Genomic DNA, 22,857 nt, shown 5'->3' with positions numbered 1-22,857 from the left:
TAGCTCGCTAGCTTCTATCTAAATACAATATAGCATGTCCTGACTGCGGGGTTTTGAAAACAAATTAAAACGTACAGCTCTGCTATCACTTCCAACATAAATGAAGACAGAAAACTAAACAGCAGTGACGTTTGTAGGGTTACTGAAGTTTGGCTAGCTGGTATATGCATGTGCTACGTGACCGCTAGCGACACAGCTATGTTAGCATAATATAAACATCATCATGTCATCACTTAACAACCGGATTGAAAAATACAAGCATTGTGACAATTAATAGCATGACCTGAACACTGTAAATCGATAAAATGATCCTGTATAAGACAGGATCATTTAACATTATATGTGTTTATAATGTATTGTATAGTCTGACTAAGGATTTGATTTAAAATCAACTATTTAATCAACATTATTTCATTTGTGGTGTTCCCAGTCAAAAGTGACCACTATAGGAAATGAATGGGAATCCACCCACCCCCCACCCCCTTTGGCCTCTGACCCCCTGAATGGCCCAGTGAATGACCAAATAAATGAAACCAACTGAACGACCCACTGAATGACTCAGTGAACGACTCACTGAACTACCCATTGAACTGAATTTGGTGGTGAAAAATGTTTGTTATGTTAATATAAGACTTGTTAAAACTGACTGGTCCATTGTGACTGGGAACATTCGAGTAAGGGAGGTGGGGGTGCACACAACCAGTTTAAACATAATGACCAAATTCTTTAATTTCATTTTTTCCATAAATTAGCAGTTTTATAATAGGAACTTTGGGTCAATTATTCTGAAAATATGTTAGCAACCAACCCATGTTGTGGAGTTGGGGTTGGCTATTACTTTATCTAAATCTTATACGTTTGGAAAGTCTGCTTATGTCCCCTTAAATGGTGCCACATTTGTAGGGTTGAGTAGCAGAGTTTAGTATGTGGGTTTTACCCTCAAAAACAGTGACAAGTAATCGACTAAACACAAAAGTCATTACTTTTTGTGCTCAGCTGAGACTGAAGAAGTCACTTGGATGAGTGATGAAACGTTTCTCCCACTGAAAACGCTGCGTCCAGATGAACAGAATTGACCTTTTGGAATGTGCTATATTTAGTTATGTCATAGGAAATTGAGTTTTATTGTTTGAACGGTTTAGAGACCCCAACAATATGGTAAATGGACTGGTTCTTATATAATGCTTTTCTACTCTATCTTGAGCACTTCACATAACTTGTGCTTTCACCCATTCACACCCATTCATGCTCTGATGGATGCATCGAAGAGAAACTTGGGTTAGTATCTTGCAGACTGGAACAGACTAGGATTGAGCCACCAGCCTTCTGGTCAGTAGGTGACCAGCTCTACCCCCTGAGCTACAGCCACCCACAGGAAGCATAATATTATGGCTTAGAAGCCATGATAATAGCCAGGGTTATTCATTAAAAATGCTCCGAAAGGCACCAACAGCACGCACACACTCAGGAAAGAGGTCCAGTTTTAATTATTCAGAGTAGTGCATGAGGCCTACCAAACACTGGCTGTGTCACCTGCCAATCAACGTGGCCATACTCCTTACTGAGATTGGAAGCTATCCATAGAGGACAACATTATTTTCTTTTTCATTCATTTCCTGTTACTCCTCCCTGTGTTAAATACTTTTGGCCTTTTACGAATGAAGAATGTTAGCATGCAGGACTGTAGAGGGTTACTCTGTTAGTGTGTGTGTGCATTCAGCACATTTCATTTTTATTGAGCATGTGGATGATAAAATGTTCATTTGTTAGGAGGCTGGTTTTAATAAGTATTGTGATGAAAGAATGTGACTAGGTAATTTCTGTGCACCACATTTGATTTATTTTCAGGCCATTTGCAAAGTAATTCATTATAATAGGGAAGGATTTTTCTGCAGGACATTGCCATGTCTTCTGTAGCATATGTACTGTAGGATGATAAACTAAGGAGAAGTTATCTGTTGGGGTGTGAAAGTGCCCTTATTCCAGATAACATGCTATCTTCAGATAGAAACACTGCAGACTACAGACAGGTAGCTTCTGAAAACCGTAAAGCAAAGATAGAAGGAGATTCTCGCAGGGCTTCTCGACAGGCTGCTGATAATGAAGTTTATCAGCAGCCTGGCATATCATATCAGGGTAGCACAAGAAAGGCATGAAAGATTTTGCAACTCTTTAACATCTGGCTCAAGATTTTTTTTCTCTTTTCTTTTTTCAAAAACTGGCACTGTGGTAATGTTTTTTCTTGCACATTATGTGTTACAAAATCATGTGCTTATGTTTAAGCATTTGTTGTGCTTTGTGACTTTCTCAGAGTCACCCTGAATTAAATGAATTTCGCTGTCCCTTAGAGCTCGCTACTATACTCATATATTAATCACAATAAAGTAATTATTTTGGAAGTGAAGGAAAATCATTAGTTTGTCATAATAAACCTGCATCCCATCTTTTCTTGCTAACTTTTATATCTTATCAAGTAGGTTACACCTATGCTTTGACCAGTGTGTCTTTGTCCTGTCTTCCTCCCTTCACCCCCAGCTGGTCGCCCCTCCCTGAGCCTGGTTCTGCTGGAGGTTTCTTCCTGTTAAAATTGAGTTTTCCCTTCCCACTGTTGCCAAAGCGTGTGCTCACGGGGGGCTCGTCTCAGTGATGGGATTTTCTATGTTATCTTTGTATTATTGCAGGGTGACTTTTTAATTTCTGGGGAAAAAACATTTCTCCCTATTTCGGGGGAGCTTTAGGGTCCCTAATAATATATCAATCATAAAATTTGACACCCTGCGCCCCCCCCCCCCCCCCAAACAGATATTGGTTTGTTGCTTCAAGGCAACACTGTGCAACTAGGGCAGTCAAACACCAAGTTATTCTATAATAAGTTTTATTAGTACAACAAGGATGAACAAATAAATAAACAACAAATAAACAATGTAAACATTTCACAGAACAATAAAACACCAAAATACATCCAACATTTGACCATAACCCCACGCACACACACACACGCACACACACACACACACACACACACACACACACACACACACACACACACACACACACAATTACTTTACCCCCTGACCCCTGAGCTCTTAAGTGTCCCTCAAACCTGATTCAGGGATCCACTCCTCTACTTCACTGTCACTCCCTGAAAGCTCACTGTCCTCACTTTCTGAGGACAGAAAGTGCACATTCCCTTGGTTTCCTTTCATAAAAGCTTTTTACGTCTATGTCCTGTAATTATCAGTAGATTGTAAAGTAAAAAACATTGACTATGATCATATAAATGCACACAAACACATCTCTACACACATATGCTAATGAATTATATTGCCTGAAAAAAACTGGGCTAACTGCGCAGTGTTGCCTTGAGGCAATTAATGTATATTTTTTTATATACATTTATTTCACTATAAACATGTAAAATAGCGATCTTTATCTTACCTCCTAATGGAGATGTCTCTCATGTAGGGCTGTTCGATATAACGATATATATCGGATGACGATATAAAAACGTCTATCGTTTTATTTTACACTATCGTTTGTTTCGTGGTGTCGCAAAATAAACTGTTTACGGCAATATTTTTTCATGGTTTTGATGGTCACTGTAGTGGCTAAATTAATTTCTCTCTTTCACTTATATTTAATATAACCACACTACGGACGGACAAGCGCCTGTTTTTATGCGTTGTCAACGATGGTAAAACCATCACGTGTCCGCTTGTTTCTGTTCCACATAGACCTTTCACAATAAAGCTCAAGATCCTGAGACTTTTCAAAATAAACTGAATCACGTGAAAGAGCAGATTATTTACAGATGAGAAGTAAAAAAGAGCCACCAGGTGCTAAAAAATAAACCTTAGACTCAAACGTTAGAACAGGCTTTTCCCCGCAGCACGCCGTGTAATAAATACTCACAAAGAAAACGGTGGCCGTTACAACTTATGTCTAAAAATGTATCGTTTCATGCATCTGTTAAAACACTCGACTCCAGCTACATGACGCGCAGCTGGAAACACTTCCCGCAAGTCGAGCTGCCCGAGATTCACAGAATTTACAGAAAATGTTACATTTTTGTGATTTATATCGTTATCGGACGATAGAATTCTTAATTTAATTAATACCTGATTAGGCAATTGTTAGTCCCTTACTGTCCACCGGGTCACCAGCAACTCATTTAAGGGTTTGGGTTATGCTTTAGTGACATGCCAAATAGAAGCTTTTACAGACTCTGGATGGTGTCACATATTACATATGATTATATCAATCTTCCATGCCACAGTCACACGAGTGCTGTCCTGTTTAAAATGGAATAGCATAGAGGCTCCGTTTTGAAGCACTTTAAAATTTGGCAACATACTTCCATCAAATTTTGAGAATGAACGTCCCCTCTGCTATGTGTCTGGTGCCTTTTCTCTCACTTTCATTAACTTTGAAACCCATTCAAACAACCAGCATAGAATCAATGTTAAATTTCAGAGCATGCAGAAACGATGTGTTTTATTTTGGAGCAGTGTGTGCTACTCTGATTGTGTCATATGGCCAAAAAGTAATCATAAACAAATGTTTGTTTTCTGAGATAAACAGATGGTAACACTAGTTATTCTTGTATTTTTATTGTTGCTCTTTTCAGAAAACTGATCATATAACAGATAAGTCAGGACTCCTCGACCTTCCAGCCCAAAAAAGATCATAGTTTCCTAGGAAACCTTAATCAAACAGGAAGTGAAAAGAAAGATAAATAGCTAGTGAAACTGAAAGTCAGTTTCAGTATGCAGACATGAGTGGAACTCTAGTTTGATATTTCTTTTTATACTTACCTCTACATCCTTAAGAAGCTTTACCCTTTCCCAGGATTCATCTGTAAATAAGAATATGTTCTATATTTGTCTGGTTAAATAAAGGTTAGCTGGTTTAACCATACTTGATGTTTGTCTTCAACACAGTTAATATTGACATAAAATCATATTATACAAATATGTTACAAATGTCTTTTGCTGGTTAAGCACCAGCTACTTAGGTGCAGCGATTTCTGTTGACTAAAACTTCATATAAAAATGTAGCATCTGCAGGATTTAAGTGTGGCAACAGTCCGTGAGTTTAAGTATTACGGTAAAGAAGCAATTTTGCATTATGCAGCTCCACCATCAGTTTTCTGTAAAATACGCAAAAGTTTAAATTTTTTTAAAGAAGCAAGTGTCCTCTGCAAGCAGTGAGTCGTAAAAGTTTCACTCAGCTATTCAGATATCCTAAACAGTCTGTCAGAGAGACGGAGTGGCTGATCAGTCAAAAAAGGATGATTTATTCTGTCAGCGAGCTGCTTCACACTCCCCGTCTCTGGACTCAGGTGAGTCAGTCTTGAAGTCGCTTTTTAAAGGTTACTGTCAAGATAAATCAGGCATGACGACAACAGCTGTCTTTGTGTACAGTAATGTGGCTCAAGTCGCCATCTGTTACATCCCCACTTCCAGATGGGATTTGGGATTCCCCCGAGGTAAAAGATTCTGATTTGAAATGGAGTTCATTTTAGAAAGCCAAGAGACATTGTGTAATGTAAATGTGACAAGAAACACTAAACTTTTATAGCTGGCATAATGAAAGAACACTTGCTAATCCAGCACAGGGAAGTACAGAAGTGCTGTTTTACCAGTGAAAACTCAAGTGAAGTTTCCCCTCACTGCTGTAAAAGTCATTTTTTTGCAAGGAACGAGGAAAAGCACAGACAACAACCTGATAAAAACTGAGAGAATGGACACAGACTAAATACACTCACCACAGACAGACAAGTAATAAAGTGCAGGGGAATGCATTAAAGAGAACAAAGGAGGGAAGTAAAAACACAGAAAACCACAGAAAACAGGAAAGAATGGCAATCCACACAGGACCCGCTGAAAATGAGACTTACAATAATAAGAAAGGATCAAAAGAAAGACCTTGACAAAAATATTGTTTTTGGATGAAGTCTTTTAAATTATAAACACAGAAAAAGTTGGAAAATGTATTTTATTCATTTTAATGAATAATAAACACATATAAATAAATATGTAGATGCCAACTATTCACTAACCTGGTATGTAAATCCAGTGTCTACCACGTATGTCATTGTGTTAGCTGTGGTAGTCGTGATACTTTTAGTGTTCTGCAGGCTTCTCTTAGTTATGGAGAGTTGCTCTTGGGAGTATGCAGTTATAGCAGCAGGACTTAGAGACTGTTTTGCTCTTAAAGGCTCCCAGGGGTATACATTTTTGCCAACTTAGTGATGCTTTTTCTGGATTTGGTAACTTTCAAACCCCCCGTAACACTTTTAGTGTTACAAGGGTTTAACTTTTAAACTTTTTTGCCACCAAATACTCACATTTGACATTTTGCTTTATTTTTTTTATCTCATATGTTTTGAAGAGAGTTGCACAGTATAAAGTGCCAGTGTACGGGTGAGCAAGAAACAACTTTATACAGACAGCTTCTCATTAGCTATAGATTTGTACACATAATAATAATGGACAGGAGTAATATCCAGATGAGCAGAGTGAGGACTAGACAGAAAAGCCAAATCATCTTTATATTCACATAGTTTTTGGTTTTTATATAGCTGTAAACGTTTGCATTGACAGACAGGTTTAAACTTAAAGGGATAAGTTGGCATTAGCTTGAACAAAAAGCTAGATTCAAGATTCAAGAAGTTTGTTATCATCTACACCGCAAAACACAAATGGTTACGCAGAGCAATGAAATTCTTACTTTGCAGGTTCCCCTCACACGACTAAAAGGAAGTAATAGTAAGTAAAACAGTAAAACAGTGCTGTGTAGATCTTGTAGTTTACATGTGGGTGCAAGTAGTTGCAACACTGTCACAGTGATAATAGCTCTCTCTCTCTCTCCAATACACACACACACACACACACACACACACACACACACACACACACACATATATATATATGTGTGTGTGTGTGTGTTAGAGATGGCACGATACCACTTTTTTATGTCCGATACCGATACCGATATCAGAAATTTGGATATCTGCCGATACCGATATAAATCCGATATATCTATTTTTTAAACTGTTTTTGTATAAGTTCAAAGTCAAATTTAAAAAGACAGAACACTAAAACTATTCTCTTATACTTGCATGCAAGAAAAAGACTGCACCCAAAATATTGCTCAGTTCAACAATGCATATCTCTTTATTTAAACTTTAGCACTGTTTAGCTGTCACCACTATCAAAATATCCATCCTGAAAGTGCGCAACATAATGCAGAACTTTAAATCTCAAAGTATTTAAAGTAACATTCGTCAAAATAAAAGTGCAACATTATGCAGAATTTTAAATCTTGAAGTATTTAAAGTAACATTCATCAAAATAAAAGTGCAACATTATGCAGAATTTTAAATCTCAAAGTATTTAAAGTAACATTCATCAAAATAAAAGTGCAACATTATGCAGAATTTTAAATCTTGAAGTATTTAAAGTAACATTCATCAAAATAAAAGTGCAACATTATGCAGAATTTTAAATCTTGAAGTATTTAAAGTAACATTCATCAAAATAAAAGTGCAACATTATGCAGAACTTTAAATCTCAAAGTATTTAAAGTAACATTCATCAAAATAAAAGTGCAACATTATGCAGAATTTTAAATCTTGAAGTATTTAAAGTAACATTCATCAAAATAAAAGTGCAACATTATGCAGAACTTTAAATCTCAAAGTATTTAAAGTAACATTCATCAAAATAAAAGTGCAACATTATGCAGAACTTTAAATCTCAAAGTATTTAAAGTAACATTCATCAAAATAAAAGTGCAACATTATGCAGAATTTTAAATCTTGAAGTATTTAAAGTAAAATTCAAGTAAATAAAAGTGCAACTTTATGCAAATTTCAAAACCCCTTTGGTACTGAAAAAAGGTGCAATTTTAGCAGAGCAAACAACATTCTTGTAATAATGCAGTTGTAACTTTTTTTTTCACTTTAACATGAGAGGTAGGTTCTTCTTCAGAAAGATCAACATTTCAACCTTCTCAGCTGTCAGCCTGCTTCTCCTTTCATCAATGATAATAGAGGCTGTACTGAAGAGTCTCTCACTCTCAATACTTGTGGTAGGTGCACAGAGAAATTTAGCTGCTGTAGAAACCAGAGTGGGAAATCTAAGTTTGTTGACTTGCCAGTACAGCAGTGGATTATCTGAGCGTTGAATGGTTGGCTCACTAAGGTAAGTTTGCACTTCAACGCGTGCACTTGTCGTGGCTAACTGAGGAACAGGATCTTGAGCGTTTTCCTTCAGGATTTCATCAAAAACACTTTCAAGTCTGCTTTGGCTGGAAGATTCCACCCGTGGAGTCTTCTTTGCTGGCTCCAAGACTGCTGATGTCCCCTCTGCTGGCTCTGAGGAGTTTAATGTAGTTCTCAAAAACTCCATCTTCCTCACCTCTGCCATCAAAGCATCTTTAGCTTGTTTTGAGTTTTCTACACTCGTGAAGTACCTGAAATGAAAAAAGTCCAAACTTGAATATTAAACAATCATTAAATTTATCATTAGTATCATTCAGCAGTGTGATTAAACTATCATTCTTCATTCTTGCTATTTATTCCATGCCCATTATAAAGACCTCAACATACTTTGCTGTACTACTCTGAATCAGACAATACATGTTATAATGCGCAATGGTGGTGTCCTGACTGAATGACAAGTCTATCACAACTAATCTAGAATGTCCTCACCATTTTCTGACACACTCTCTCTAATGCACTATCACTTACACACACACACACACACACACACACACACACACACACACACACACACACACACAACAAGTTGATCTGTTAAAATAACATGAGTGAAGCCTTACATACCTGTCTTTATATCTTGGCTCCAGCAGTGTTGCAACTGTGTATAGTGGCTCGGATTCCACGTCTCTGAAGCGTCTGTTAACTGCTTCGAGAAGAGTGCCTTTCATTTTCTTTATTCCATCGTCGGCCTCATTTTCTCGGGAGAGCACGCGCTTAAGGACGCAGACAATAGGGATGACATCAGATGCAGATGAGGATGATGCGCTTACCTCCTTTGTTAACTCCTCAAAGGGAGCTAGAGCTGTCAGGACCTTTTCCAGTAACCCCCACTGCTGTGCACTAAGTGTGGCAGGCAGATCATACTCTGCAGAATATGCACACAAGGCTCGCTTCTGTTCTGTGAGGGTCTTGATCATATAATATGTGCTATTCCATCTTGTTCGCACATCTTGTATCAGACGTTTGGGTGACATGTTCAGCTCCATTTGAATGTCCTCCAAACGCGAATATGCCTGTGGTGAGTGTTTGAAGTGACCCACTATTTTTCTGCCCACTGTCACAGCATCACATACACCACGTTGTGCAAGCAGTCCCTCATTCACCACAAGTTGCAAAGTGTGCGCGAAGCATCCCAAACTTGCAACACCTAGCCGGCTCATTGCCTTTTTTATATTGCTGGCATTGTCTCGCAAAACAACGTGGACTTTATTCTTCGGAATTTTCCACGCATTTAACATTTCCTCCATAGCTGCAGCGATGGACTCTCCTGTGTGTGAACCACGAAACTCTTTGGCCTGCAACACTGCTTTTTGCATTGTAAAACTCGAGTCTATCCAGTGTACAGTCAGGCTTAGCAGGGACAACGGACAAACGTCCGAGCTCCAGATATCAGTCGTCATGCTTAACGTGGGAATTATTTCCAAACTTTCGGAGATGAACTTGCGCACCTGTTTGTACTTGCCTGGGATAGCTTCCTCCGAGATGAAATGCCGGTTTGGCAGCATGTAGCGAGGCTCTAAATGCTCAATTAAGCGTCGAAATCCATCATTTTCCACAACGGAAAGGGGCTGGTCATCAAGCACAACAAATTCAACTATTTTCTCCGTTATCAGCTTCGCTCTATTGCTTTCCGGAGGGAATTTCTCACGTCTCTGAATATTTTCCAAAAGCGTTTGTTGATATGGTACACTTTTCTGCTTAGCTTTGGAGGCCAGGCTAAATTCCGCGTACTCCTTTGCGTGGTGTTTCTGTAAGTGTTTAATCATGTTTGTGGTGTTAAAATTCCCCACACTGCTACCACCTCGCGAAACACTTGCATCGCATAAGTTGCATTCGGCAGTCTTGCTTTTTTCGTCTTTTAGTTTGAAATAAGTCCACACTGCTGACATGATGGCTCTGAGCTCTCCCACACGATAACCGCTCGATCACGTGACGCATACTGCTCTGACGTGCTAAGGTCATGACCTGGGTTATACCATGTTAGCGAGTTTTTGAGGTGCTTTTGTGATATTCACTGGATCGGATAAAAATTTTAAATTTCTCTCCGATATCCGATCCAGTAATTTACGTCAATATCGGACCGATACCGATACTGAATATCGGATCGGTCCATCCCTAGTGTGTGTGTGTGTGTATATATATATATATATATATATATATACACACACACACACACACACACACACACACACACACACACACACATATATATATATATATATGTGTGTGTGTGTGTGTGTGTGTGTGTGTGTGTGTGTATATATATATATATATATATATATATATATATATATACCCGCAGTACCCTCCGTGGAGAAGGAGGCTAGAGGGCAAGATCAAAGTAGCACGGAGGGAGGTTAGCCAACTAACGGAGTTGCAGAAAGGTGCGACAAATAAGGTGCCTAAGAAATACAGCAAGCTGTCCATACCTGAGGCCTTGGAAACTGCCAAGCAAAGACTCACAGCCTTGGCCAGCCGCTTGAGGAGGTACACCAGAGAGATAGAAGGCAGGAGAATAAACCAGCTGTTCTCCACAGAACCAGCAAAGGTGTACTCTCAGTGGCAAGGGAACAATAAGAGAACAGCACCACCAAGGCTGGAGACGGAGCAATACTGGAAGAGCATATGGGAGAAGGACGCAACCCATAACGGCAATGCTCAGTGGCTAGAGGATCTGAGGGCAGACCACAGCGACCTCCCTGAACAGGGTCCAGTAACCATCACAGTGGCAGATATCCAAGAAAGGGTCTCCAGTATGAAGAGTTGGACAGCACCAGGGCCCGACATGGTTCACGCCTACTGCCTGAAGAAGCTGACTGCACTCCACGAGCGTCTGGCAGCACAAATGAACCAGCTGCTAGTTAACGAGAGACACCCGGAATGGCTAACTGAAGGCCGGACGGTCCTGATCCCCAAGGACCCCAAGAAGGGACCGGTCCCCTCCAACTACCGACCAATAACCTGCCTCAGTACTACATGGAAGCTCCTGTCAGGCATCATATCGGCTAAGATGAACAGGCACATGGGTCAATACATGAGCGGGACACAGAAAGGAATTGGCAAGAATACCAGAGGCGCAAAACACCAGCTACTGGTAGACAGAACAGTCAGCCGAGACTGCAAGACCAGACTGACCAACCTGTGCACTGCCTGGATTGATTACAAGAAGGCCTATGACTCAATGCCCCACAGCTGGATACTGGAATGCCTAGAATTGTACAAGATCAATGGGACCCTAAGAGCCTTCATCAGGAACTCAATGGGGATGTGGCGTACAACACTAGAGGCCAACTCCAAGCCCATAGCACATGTCACCATCAAGTGCGGGATCTACCAAGGAGATGCTCTGTCCCCACTGCTGTTCTGCATAGGCCTGAACCCCCTCAGTGAGATCATTAACAAGACTGGCTACGGATACCGACTACGGAACGGAGCAGTTGTCAGCCACCTCCTGTACATGGATGACATCAAGCTGTATGCCAAGAGTGAACGAGACATCGATTCACTGATCCACACTACCAGGCTATACAGCAATGACATTGGAATGTCGTTCGGACTGGAGAAGTGTAGTCGAATGGTAACAAAGAGAGGGAAGGTAGTCAGAACTGAGGGGATTGAACTACCAGAAGGCAACATTGCAGACATAGAGGACAGTTACAAGTACTTGGGGATCCCGCAGGCGAATGGGAACCATGAAGAGGCCGCTAGAAAAGCTGCAACCACCAAGTACCTGCAGAGGGTCAGGCAAGTCCTGAGGAGTCAGCTGAATGGTAAGAACAAGATCCGGGCCATCAACACGTACGCCCTGCCCGTGATCAGGTACCCTGCTGGGGTAATAGGCTGGCCAAAGGAGGAGATAGAAGCCACTGACATAAAGACAAGAAAGCTCCTTACCATGCATGGAGGGTTTCACCCCAAGTCCAGCACCCTGAGGCTGTACGCTAAGCGGAAGGAAGGGGGCCGGGGACTGATGAGTGTCAGCACCACAGTCCAGGATGAGACAACGAACATCCAAGAATACATTGGGAAGATGGCCCCAACTGACCGAGTGCTCAGTGAATACCTCAGGCAGCAGAAACCCAAGAAAGAGGAGGGAGACGAGGAACCATCATGGAAGGACAGGCCCCTGCACGGTATGTACCACCGGCAGATAGAGGAGGTGGCTGATATCCAGAAATCCTACCAGTGGCTGGACAAAGCTGGACTGAAAGACAGCACAGAGGCACTAATCATGGCAGCACAAGAACAAGCTCTGAGCACAAGATCCATAGAGGCTGGGGTCTATCACACCAGGCAAGACCCCAGGTGCAGGCTGTGTAAAGATGCCCCAGAGACAATCCAGCACATAACAGCAGGGTGCAAGATGCTAGCAGGCAAGGCATACATGGAACGCCATAACCAAGTGGCCGGCATAGTGTACAGGAACATCTGTGCCGAGTATAACCTGGAAGTCCCGAGGTCAAAATGGGAGATGCCCCCAAGGGTGGTGGAGAATGACCGAGTTAAGATCCTGTGGGACTTCCAGATACAGACGGACAAAATGGTGGTGGCTAACCAACCAGACATAGTGGTGGTAGACAAACAGAAGAAGACGGCCGTAGTGATCGATATAGCGGTTCCGAATGACAGCAATATCAGGAAGAAGGAACACGAGAAGCTGGAGAAATACCAAGGGCTCAGAGAAGAGCTCGAGAGGATGTGGAGGGTGAAGGTAACGGTGGTCCCCGTGGTAATCGGAGCACTAGGTGCGGTGACTCCCAAGCTAGGCGAGTGGCTCCAGCAGATCCCGGGAACAACATCGGAGATCTCTGTCCAGAAGAGCGCAGTCCTGGGAACAGCTAAGATACTGCGCAGGACCCTCAAGCTCCTCTGGTAGAGGACCCGAGCTTGAAGGATAAACCGCCCGCAGGGGCGTGCTGGGTGTTTTTTTATATATATATATATATATATATATATATATATTAGGGGTGCAACGATATTCGTATCGATATTGAACCGTTCGATACAGTGCTTTCGGTTCGGTACGCATATGTATCGAACAATACAATTTTTTTCAATTTTTTTTTTTTTTTTTTTTTTTTTTTTTTTGTGTCCCGTTTGGATCTATAGCCATCAGAATTGTTGTCTTGAGGCCAAGAAAGATGCCAAGAGGATTTATTTTAAGTGGATCATCATATTGGTCCATTTGATTGACCTTTATTATAATTATGAATTTATTTTATTTTCAGTTGCAAACGGGACAGACATGACTGTGGGATAGGACAGGGGGAAAGAATGAAAGAAAGAGGGGGAGAGAAAGAAAGAAAACCAAAGGGGAGAAAAAAAAAAGAACAATACAAAATTTGTAATTTATTTTATCAACTTTCCTTCTGACGATGCTGTCTGTGTTGAGCGCTCAGTGAATCTGCATTTGACTACTCCGCCTAGGCTCGAGAGTGCAGCCTAGGCGGAGTAGTCGAACGCAGATTCACTGAGCACTCAACACAGACAGCATGGTCAGAAGGAAGAGCGCAGGGCAAGCTAGCGAGACAGAAGTGGACCTCCCCACCCTCATTCAGATCTGGCGTTTGGAATTATTTTGGTTTTCATGTGACGTATGACCCTGAAGGTAAGCGAGTCATGGACTAAAGTAAAACAGTATGTTGGATGTGCCATGCAATGCTCAATTACATGGGTGGGAGCTAGTGTGTTAGCGCAGTTAGCTCGTTAACGTGTTGGCCGTCTAGCCCCTCTGTATAGGGTAGCTCGTTAACGGAGATTTGCCGTGTTGTGGCGTTAAGGTTATTTCAACGAGATTAACCTGAAAGCACTAGTGGGAACACAACGAATATGACTGCACATTTACGCCGACATCATCCTAGTGCAAAGACAAAAACAACAAGCATGCATGCTACAAACTTTAGCCGAGTCATTTAGACAGCTGTTAGCACAGGATTCTCCTTATGGAGACCTGATATGTTTAATATGCTGCTGAGAATATAGCCCAGAAGAAGCGGATAGTATAGCTTTTATTTTGGAAAGAGACATTTCTCTGTAATAAACTCTCTTTTCCAAAGATGAGTGATTCCTCAATCAGATACAGGGCTCGCAATATCGCTAGCCCGACGTCCCGGGGCTATCTCTGCCCTGCCTGTCGGGCTATTGTAGGAAGGAAAAATATATGTCAATGCTTTTGCATTCTTTCAGAAATGTAGCTGGGTAATTATATCATTGGGTGAGCCACTGTCAATATGTGACATATTGAAATCGTGTTTGAATTTGCGCTTGTTTTTTTGCTTTCACTTTGCAATCGCGCGAACTGTGTATAGAGAGCGACAGCACTGATCTGTGAGTGATGATAATTTGTGCACCAATTCCTCTGACATCGTCTTATTAATTGTTAGCTTACTATGCAAACATGACAAGTGAAATCTCCCGCAGCAAGCTTAAACATGTGAGAGGCTGATCGCGCAGAGAATCGCTGAGCTTATTTGAGTGCGGCAGGATATATATTTCACTACGATGACCTGGATGACTGAGAACCTTCACAGACAGATATATATTTTAGTTCTGCTGAGCCAAATAAGACAGGTCAGGGTGAAGAAGTGACAGCCAAAGAAAAGCTTACCACAAAACGGAGAAGTTATGACAAATGAGACTATAAGGCAAAAAGAAAGTGCAGCTTTATGGTTTCATGGACAAAAGAATTTCTGTGGCTGCAATATGACGAGCTAAAAAACAACACGCACAAGGGTTAGGGTTAAATTTAAAAACTGTACTTTTGTGTTAAAATATATATTTATAATTTTAATAAATGACAAATTAAAAAGGCATGAACATTTTTTTTTGTATCGAAAAAATATCGAACCGTGACACCAAAGTATCGAACCGAACCGAACCGTGAATTATGTGTGTGTATGTGTGTGTGTGTGTGTGTGTGTGTGTGTATATATATATGCAGAGTATACAATATTAAGGTGTATATGTAGAGATATGTACAGAACTGCAAATTTACAGGTTAGAGGTAATTACAGTTGTATTATGTTGTGTATAGGTGTGCAAAATTGCAAATTTTGAGTTATGGATAAACAGTTCGACATAGTCAGTGTCTAGTCTGTCAGATCTACTTAACCTGAATGTTGTCTTGACTTTCATTTTAAGAGAATCAAGTAACTCTATCTAGGAGGAAAGACTGAAGGTGAAAAAAAGCAGAAAGCATACACATATAACACGTTACCTTTGTGTATTAAAGTTGTTTTAAAGATTTGGAAAGAAAAAAAAGACACCGCCTTGCAAACATTGTCAGTCCAAGTTTTAAGTGTTAGCTCACGGTTACAAAAGATTTTGCAGCCAGTCAGTGACTAGGCTAAAGAATCACAGAAACGTGCAGTTAAGTATGTTAGTGGAAGAGTGGAAAAACAACGCTGGCTTGTCCGTTGCTTGTTTGGCTTAAGAAAGGAAACTCTCAGCCTTGCTTTCAGAAACACTGGTAGCTGAGAACATCTTGACACTGTAATAGCTGGGGACTGTTTGCTCCAATACACAGTGCAGCCTGGAACACACAAGCCTGAAATCTCTGCTCCGAGTGAAGTAATTGTTGAGTCGCTATTATTCATCATCAACGAGATATATCGGGTTGTATTATGTTGTAGACATTATTTATTACAATAATTTTTTATTACACCTTTAAAAATAAGATGCCCAACATGAGTCCTCACTGAACAGTTTTGAGATCCAGATTCAAGGTCCTCAGACAGTCCCCAGAGAAAAACTGCAATCAAAATGCCAGTCACACTCCCAGGCACTGACAGATAGGATGGTCATGGAATATGCTTCTCACAATCTGGACTGCTCATGGCTGTCCAGCCAAAGCACGTTTACTTGTATCATCAGTTTAACAGAATTTCTTTCACTTCTGTGTGCTGAGCTCATCTAGCACACTGTGCCAGTCCTGCATCGAGGTAGTCTGCACATGTTAAGAATATCCGAGACCAAAATTTCCATCTGTTCACAACTAATCACCCGGCTTTGTCTTCCATACACAATAGCAAACACTGAGCCAGGGTTCTTTTGGAAAAACAGTGACTTTGATCATAATTTTGGACTGCATTCAAACAGTGAAGTATTTACAGAAAGCTTTGAAGATACAGGTTTGTAGAAGTGATTTACCTCTTTAAGGAATTACCATGAAAACTGTTCCAAATGAGTTATGCACAGCACATGATGATTTGGTGATTTACCACATGTGAGTTTGGCTGAAATGACTGAGACTGACGTGGTCAGTACACACAAACAAAACAGTGAAGAAGGCGCAGCAGCGCCTCTTCTTTCTCAGGAGACTGAAAAGATTCGGCATGAGCCCCCGCATCCTCAGGACCTTCTATCGCTGTGCCATTGAGAGCATCCTCACTGGATGCATCACCACCTGGTATGGCAACAGCACCGCCTACAACTGCAAAGCTCTCCAGCGAGTAGTGCGGTGCTCTGAACGGATAATTGGAGGTGAGCTTCCCTCCCTCCAAGACATCTACAGGAAGCGCTGCCTGAGGAAAGCGGGGAGGATCATCAAGGACTCCAGTCACCCCAGCCATAAACTGTTCAGACTGCTTCCATCAGGAAGGAGGTTCTGCAGCATCCGGTCCCGTACCAGCAGACTGAGAGACAGCTTCTTCCATCAGGCCATCAGACTGCTGAACACGTCATAGACACCTCAGCTTCACTACTGGAACTTCAACATTATGCACTCCACACTGTATATAAATGCCACTTGTTTTGCACATATTCAACTCTGTATATTTTATATATTTTATTATTATTATTATTATTATTATTATTTTATTTTATTTTTTTACTATTTAATTTGTAAAAATGTATACACACACACACACACACACACACACACACACACACACACACACACACGTAGGAAAATATTTAGTATACACATCCAGAAATGCATACACTATTATATATTGTACATATATTTATTAGTTTCAGGTTGGCCATTCTTGTATTTTGCTCGTTTGTGTTGTTGTGTTTGCACATCTCTGTTGCTTGTGGGGCTCGCACACAAGAATTTCACTCGCATGTGCTGTACCAATGTACCTGCACATGTGATGTGACAATAAAAGTGAAAAAAAAAAAAAAAAAGACTGATTGAGTGAACAGTTAAATTACATCGCATCACATACACTTTCTATTCAGTTCAATGTTATTTATTTACATAGAACCAAACGACAACAACAGTTGCCCCAAATCCCTTTTTATTGTGAAGACTCGCAATATTAAAGAGAACACCAACAATCAGACAAACCCCTACAAGCAAGCACTTGGTGACAGTGGGAAGGAAAAACTCCCTTTTAATAGGAAGAACCCTCTGGCAGAACCAGGCTCAGGGAGGGGCGGCTATTTGCCGCAACCAGGTTATGGCTGAGGGGTGGAAGACAGGAAAAAAGACATGATGTGGAAGAGAGCCAGAGTTCAATAATAACTAATGATTAAATGCAAAGTGGTTTATACACACAGAGATTGAAGAGAGGTGAGTGAATAAAAAACAGTGCATCATGTTAAGGATTCAGGGTCACCTGATCCAGCCCTAACTGTAAGCTTTATCAAAAAGTTTTAAGCCTAATCGTAAGAGGGTGTTCCAATTCCACAGAGGGGCTTGAAGGATGAAGATTTAGAAAAGAAGGCTCTATGGGAGTAATATGTATTTATATATATATATAGATATATATTTTTTAAATACTCACAAATTATTCTTTTTCCTTGCAGAAATAAAAATATACAGAAGTTAGAGACGCTAATGCCATTTGCGGTTTGTCCTTGGCCCTGCTGCTTGCAATTTAAACCAACACTGTTTATATTGTCCAAATGCCTCCTCAAGCACTATTGATTGGGGCCATTTGAATTATGGTTATTTATGATGACTACCACGCAACGGCAAAATAATTAGTGTTGGAGGCTGAGAGGGAGACATTCTTTTATTCCATCGTTTTGGAGGAGAAACACAGGATATTAAATGGCTTCCATTTACATACAATTAAAGCAGCAACATCTTTCTACAACTGACACTCCATTTTACTCATTTACTCATCATTAGTTCATATAAAACAGTTGTGATTCAACAAATGCTGCTTGTTAGTTCCAAACAAGCACTCTTGTACACAGATGGTGATAAGATTTTATAGACAATCCGTCTTTGGAAAATTGGGTGACAAAGTCTGATAAAAATAAATAATTTGTTTATTCAAGTATCTTCAGTGAGCTGAAGACTTTTTTTTTCTAAACAACAAAGCACCAGTTTCTTGGTTTTGTTGTAATAGGTTCCCACTACAGGAAGGTATCATACACTATATTGCTTCGTTTGTGCAGACAAACGAAGTATCCTCTCGTTTGTCTGCACATGCAAATAAACTTGAGTGACATCCAGACACTGATGTTGCTCTATTCGTGCCAATGGTATTCTGTCAGGTTAAGGTCAGGACTCTGCATAGGCCAGTCAAGTTCTTCCACCACAAACTAGCTCATCATTGTCTCTATTCTGCCTTGTGTTAGGTGCCTCCCACTGTGCCTTGTAAATTGTTGTTATTGGGCTCTGCACCTTGAACCAGAACAGGAAGTCTGCCATGTTAGTTGGGGTAAGCAAGTGCACATTTGGTGAAGGGTTCAGTAAATTAACTGCTGCAATCCTCATTCTTTTTCATAACTGTATTAATCACATTGCTATTTAATTCTTTTGTTGATATGTTTTAGTTTCACTCCGATTCAATGGTATATGGTGGTGTAGCTTAAAATAAAGCACCTGGAGCTTGGATGTAGTCTTATGCATGAAGTTTGGCTGGCTGCTGAATTGTGTACCTATGCATACATACACAAACACAAGGAGAGCAGCAAAGTCTCTCTTTGATTTTACATGGTCTACTAGTTCATGGCTGAGTTGCTTTTGTTCCTAACTACCTCCACTTTGTTATAATACCACTAACAGTTGACTGTGGAATATTTAACAGTGAGGATAATTCACAACTGGACTGGTGGCATTCTATCACAGTGCCACACTGGAATTCACTGAGCTCCTGATAGCAACCCATGTTTTCACAAATGTTTGTAGTAGTCTGCATGTCTATGATTTTATACACTTGTGGCCAGGGAAGTGATTGAAACACCTGAATTAAATTATCTGTTCATGACCTTTTGGCAATATAGTGTCGTACTTGGCTTCATGCAAATATAAAATGCTTGCATCCAGCAGCTTATAGTATCTACCTCTATCTATCCACCAGATCACCAGCAACCTATCAGGCACTTTATATTGTAAGGTAGACCCTACGATAATACATACAGAGAAAAACCCAACAATAATATGACCCTATGTGACCCAGCCATCTCTCACCAGTTGGGGTGAGCAGCCTGCGCCTATTGCAGCATAACTAACGGAGGATTCAGGGTCACCTGATCCAGTCTTAACTATATGCTTTAGCAAAAAGAAGTAGAGATAGTGTCTGTCTCCTGAATCCAAACTGGAAGCTGGTTCCACAGAAGAGGGGCCTGAAAACTGAAGGCTCTGCCTCCCATTCTACTTTTAAATACTCTAGGAACAACCTCCAGATTTCTGCTTGAAAAGTCAGATAAATCTGAGGTACTCTGCACTAAAAATCTTAGAAATATGGTAACAAGCCAGATACTAACTCTGTATGGCATTATCTTGGCCAGTAATTAACTTTTCAGATGGTAGCCTAATGATGATCTCAGAGCAGCAAAAAGAGAGCCATGGCAGCTTACCTAGATCACCTCCCATCAGACACCAGAGGTTTATCCACAAAGCACATGCACAAACAAACCAGAAAAAGCTGCTCGCCTGACTCTGAACCACCTCTGAAAACACTTACCCCATTCAGACTTCAGCTTCTCTGCAATCAAGTGCAATTAATTTTGCTTCCAAAGACAATAGCCAACTGCAAGCACAAGATGGCAGTAATCAAAAGTGCGCATATAAACAGGTATTAGAGAATCTTTATGACAGGATGCTTTTTAGATAAAAGTAGAGAAATGTTTTTACTTTAATATATTTTTGTTGATGATATTTTTACATTTCACTTCCATACAAGCACTGCTTGACTTGCTTGTCACGTTGGAATAGTGCTTGGACATAACAGCATATCATTTGGCTGCAGGGTGTTAGTGCTTTGTTAGCTAAACAGGCCAATGAGAAAGTTTGTATATGCTAGCACTGAATAAATGCTGTACCATGAACCACAGTTTTATGGTTTAAGGTGATTCTGTCTTTATCAGTTTTTAATGGTTGTAATGTGGTGAAAATTTGTTAATGATAATGAATTATGTAAGGGTTATATTCATGCTGTTTTAGGGTATATCAGTAGTAGATGCAGGTTTTTGTAGGTGAGCACTGTTGCTCATTTATCTTGAAACAGAAGTTCATGATATCTAATGGCAGTGTAAACACTTTTTCTACCTTTAAATCTTCCCAGAAACTGGAAAACATAGTTAGGACCCCTAGGATTAATTAATTTAAGCATGGCAAAGTCATACGGTCATGAGGAAAATTTTTGACAGTGGCATAAATTCTAAATTATACTTTAGGTTTTATTTAGATTGCTTTTACGTTTCTGTAGTAAAGAACAATTTCAAGCATTTTATTATTTTCAAAAACTTTATTGGCAAAAAATTTTTTTTTTAAATTTGGCAGTGGTGCCGCTGCCAAAACGTTTGACCAGTATTTTGTGGTAGCCAATTCTAGAAACTATTGACTGCAATGGCTTGGAAAAGAAACAGTCAAAACACACTGTGGCAAACACACAGCAGTTTGTCCCAGATGCTTGTGTAATCACGTCTCATTATCTGAAATAATTTCAACAGAGCATTTCCATTGCACTGTTTGCAGTCTGAGCCACACTTTCTGCTCTCTCAGGCAGGACAGTTTTCCTGGTTTTAGCTTTTCGTAGACGTAGCTTTAGATGACTGATCGTTCAGATGTAGAATTATGTGTGTATCTCTTTCCTGTTGGTCAACATAGATATGAAGTTACAGATGTTTATTCTGAGCCATTTTTAAGATGTTCTGATCTCTTGAAAAACTGTTTTGGAAAAAAGTCTGATAACGTCCTTTCCACTTTAATAGTTACACTGTAGTAGTAGTAATTAATATTAGCTCATTCAGGGAAAGGTGAAAGGTGGCAGAGCAAATGTCCTTAATAGTCTATAACAACAGCATGAATACAGCACAGGATTAACTCCAGTTTCTTGGAGTCACCTCGTGAAGGTTGACATCTGACCCTTTCCAGATCAAGCAGTCACAAAGTAAGAAGGAAACCCTTCAAATGAAGTATGCCAGGCTCTGCAGCAGCAACAAATCATCTGGCTCTCTCATACTGCTGCCACAACCACAACCAAAGCAGACATGACGCCAGACCACCAACCTATGACTCTCTCCCCCACCGATGTAGGAGCAGTGCTGAGCAGGATCAATGTCCACAAGGCTGCAGGCCCTGATGGCATCCCCGGGCGTGTTCTCAGAGCGTGTTCTGGGGAGCTTGCAGAAGTGCTCACAGACATATTCAATCTGTCCTTGGCCCACGCTGTGGTACCGGCCTGCTTCAAATCCACCTCCATCGTCCCGATACCCAAAAACTCCAACCCATCTTGCCTCAATGATTACCGCCCAGTAGCACTCACCCCCATCATCACTAAGTGCTTAGAGCGACTGGTCCTAGCACACTTCAAATCCTGTCTCCCCCCCACCCTGGACCCCCACCAATTCGCATACCGCCGGAACAGGAGCACAGAGGATGCAGTCTCCATCGCAATGCACTCTGTCCTCTCACACCTGGACAACAACAACACCTACGCCAGAATGCTGTTTATAGACTTCAGTTCAGCATTCAATACAATCCACCCCTCACAACTCATCAGGAAACTGACAGACCTGGGTATCAGTTCCCTCATCTGCAAATGGTTACTAGACTTCCTGACCAACCGCCCCCAACATGTCCGGCTGGATAACCGCTGCTCATCTACCATCACAATGAACACCGGTGTACCACAAGGCTGTGTGATGAGCCCTTTCCTCTACTCCCTCTTCACCCACGACTGCAGACCTGCTGATGGTTCCAACACCATCATTAAGTTTGCAGATGACACCACGGTGATTGGCCTCATCAGTGACAACGATGAGGCCGCCTACAGGGAGGAGGTGGATCGTCTGGCTGAGTGGTGCGACAGAAACAACCTGCTGCTTAACACCGAGAAGACCAAGGAGCTCATCGTGGACTACAGGAGGAATGCTGACCCACATCCACCCATCCACATTAAGGGGACGGCTGTGGAGCGTGTGAGCAGCTTCAAGTTCCTGGGAGTCCACATCTCCGAGGATCTCACCTGGACGACCAACTGCTCCAAGCTGGTCAAGAAGGCTCACCAGCGCCTCTTCTTCTTGAGGACTCTGAGGAAGAACCACCTGTCCTCAGACATCCTGGTGAACTTCTATCGCTGCACCATCGAGAGCATCCTGACCAACTGTATAACAGTCTGGTACGGGAACTGCTCTGCCTCGGACCGGAAGGCGTTGCAGAGGGT

General features: G+C 41.1%; 2 protein-coding genes across 2 annotated transcripts in view; one reads left to right on the top strand and one right to left on the bottom strand.

Annotated features, from left to right (window-relative positions):
* fbln2 (fibulin 2) overlaps positions 1 to 22,857 on the top strand; it is a 74,669-nt gene that overhangs the window by 4,997 nt on the left and 46,815 nt on the right. The window lies entirely within an intron of this gene.
* On the bottom strand, positions 7,889 to 10,401 carry LOC146708811 (zinc finger BED domain-containing protein 4). The gene is made up of 2 exons (XM_085455650.1): positions 8,852 to 10,401; positions 7,889 to 8,478 (listed from the first exon to the last, which is right to left on the bottom strand). The coding sequence occupies exons 1-2, from the start codon at positions 10,174 to 10,176 to the stop codon at positions 7,962 to 7,964; spliced, it is 1,842 nt and encodes a 613-aa protein (XP_085311776.1). The 5' UTR covers positions 10,177 to 10,401; the 3' UTR covers positions 7,889 to 7,961.

This window comes from Copadichromis virginalis, linkage group LG5 (genome assembly GCF_057382275.1).
Source record: "Copadichromis virginalis isolate Kocher_CV1m ecotype Utaka linkage group LG5, C_Virginalis_male_GT1.1, whole genome shotgun sequence".
NCBI classification, from domain to species: Eukaryota; Metazoa; Chordata; class Actinopteri; order Cichliformes; family Cichlidae; genus Copadichromis; species Copadichromis virginalis.
This window is presented reverse-complemented; position numbering and strand designations above follow the sequence as displayed.

Coding starts and splice junctions, on each gene's coding strand:
- LOC146708811 (XM_085455650.1), bottom strand. CDS start 10,176: ATGTCAGCAGTGTGGACTTATTTCAAACTAAAAGACGAAAAAAGCAAG. Junction 8,479..8,851: donor GAGCCAAGATATAAAGACAG/GTATGTAAGGCT, acceptor TTTTCATTTCAG/GTACTTCACGAGTGTAGAAA.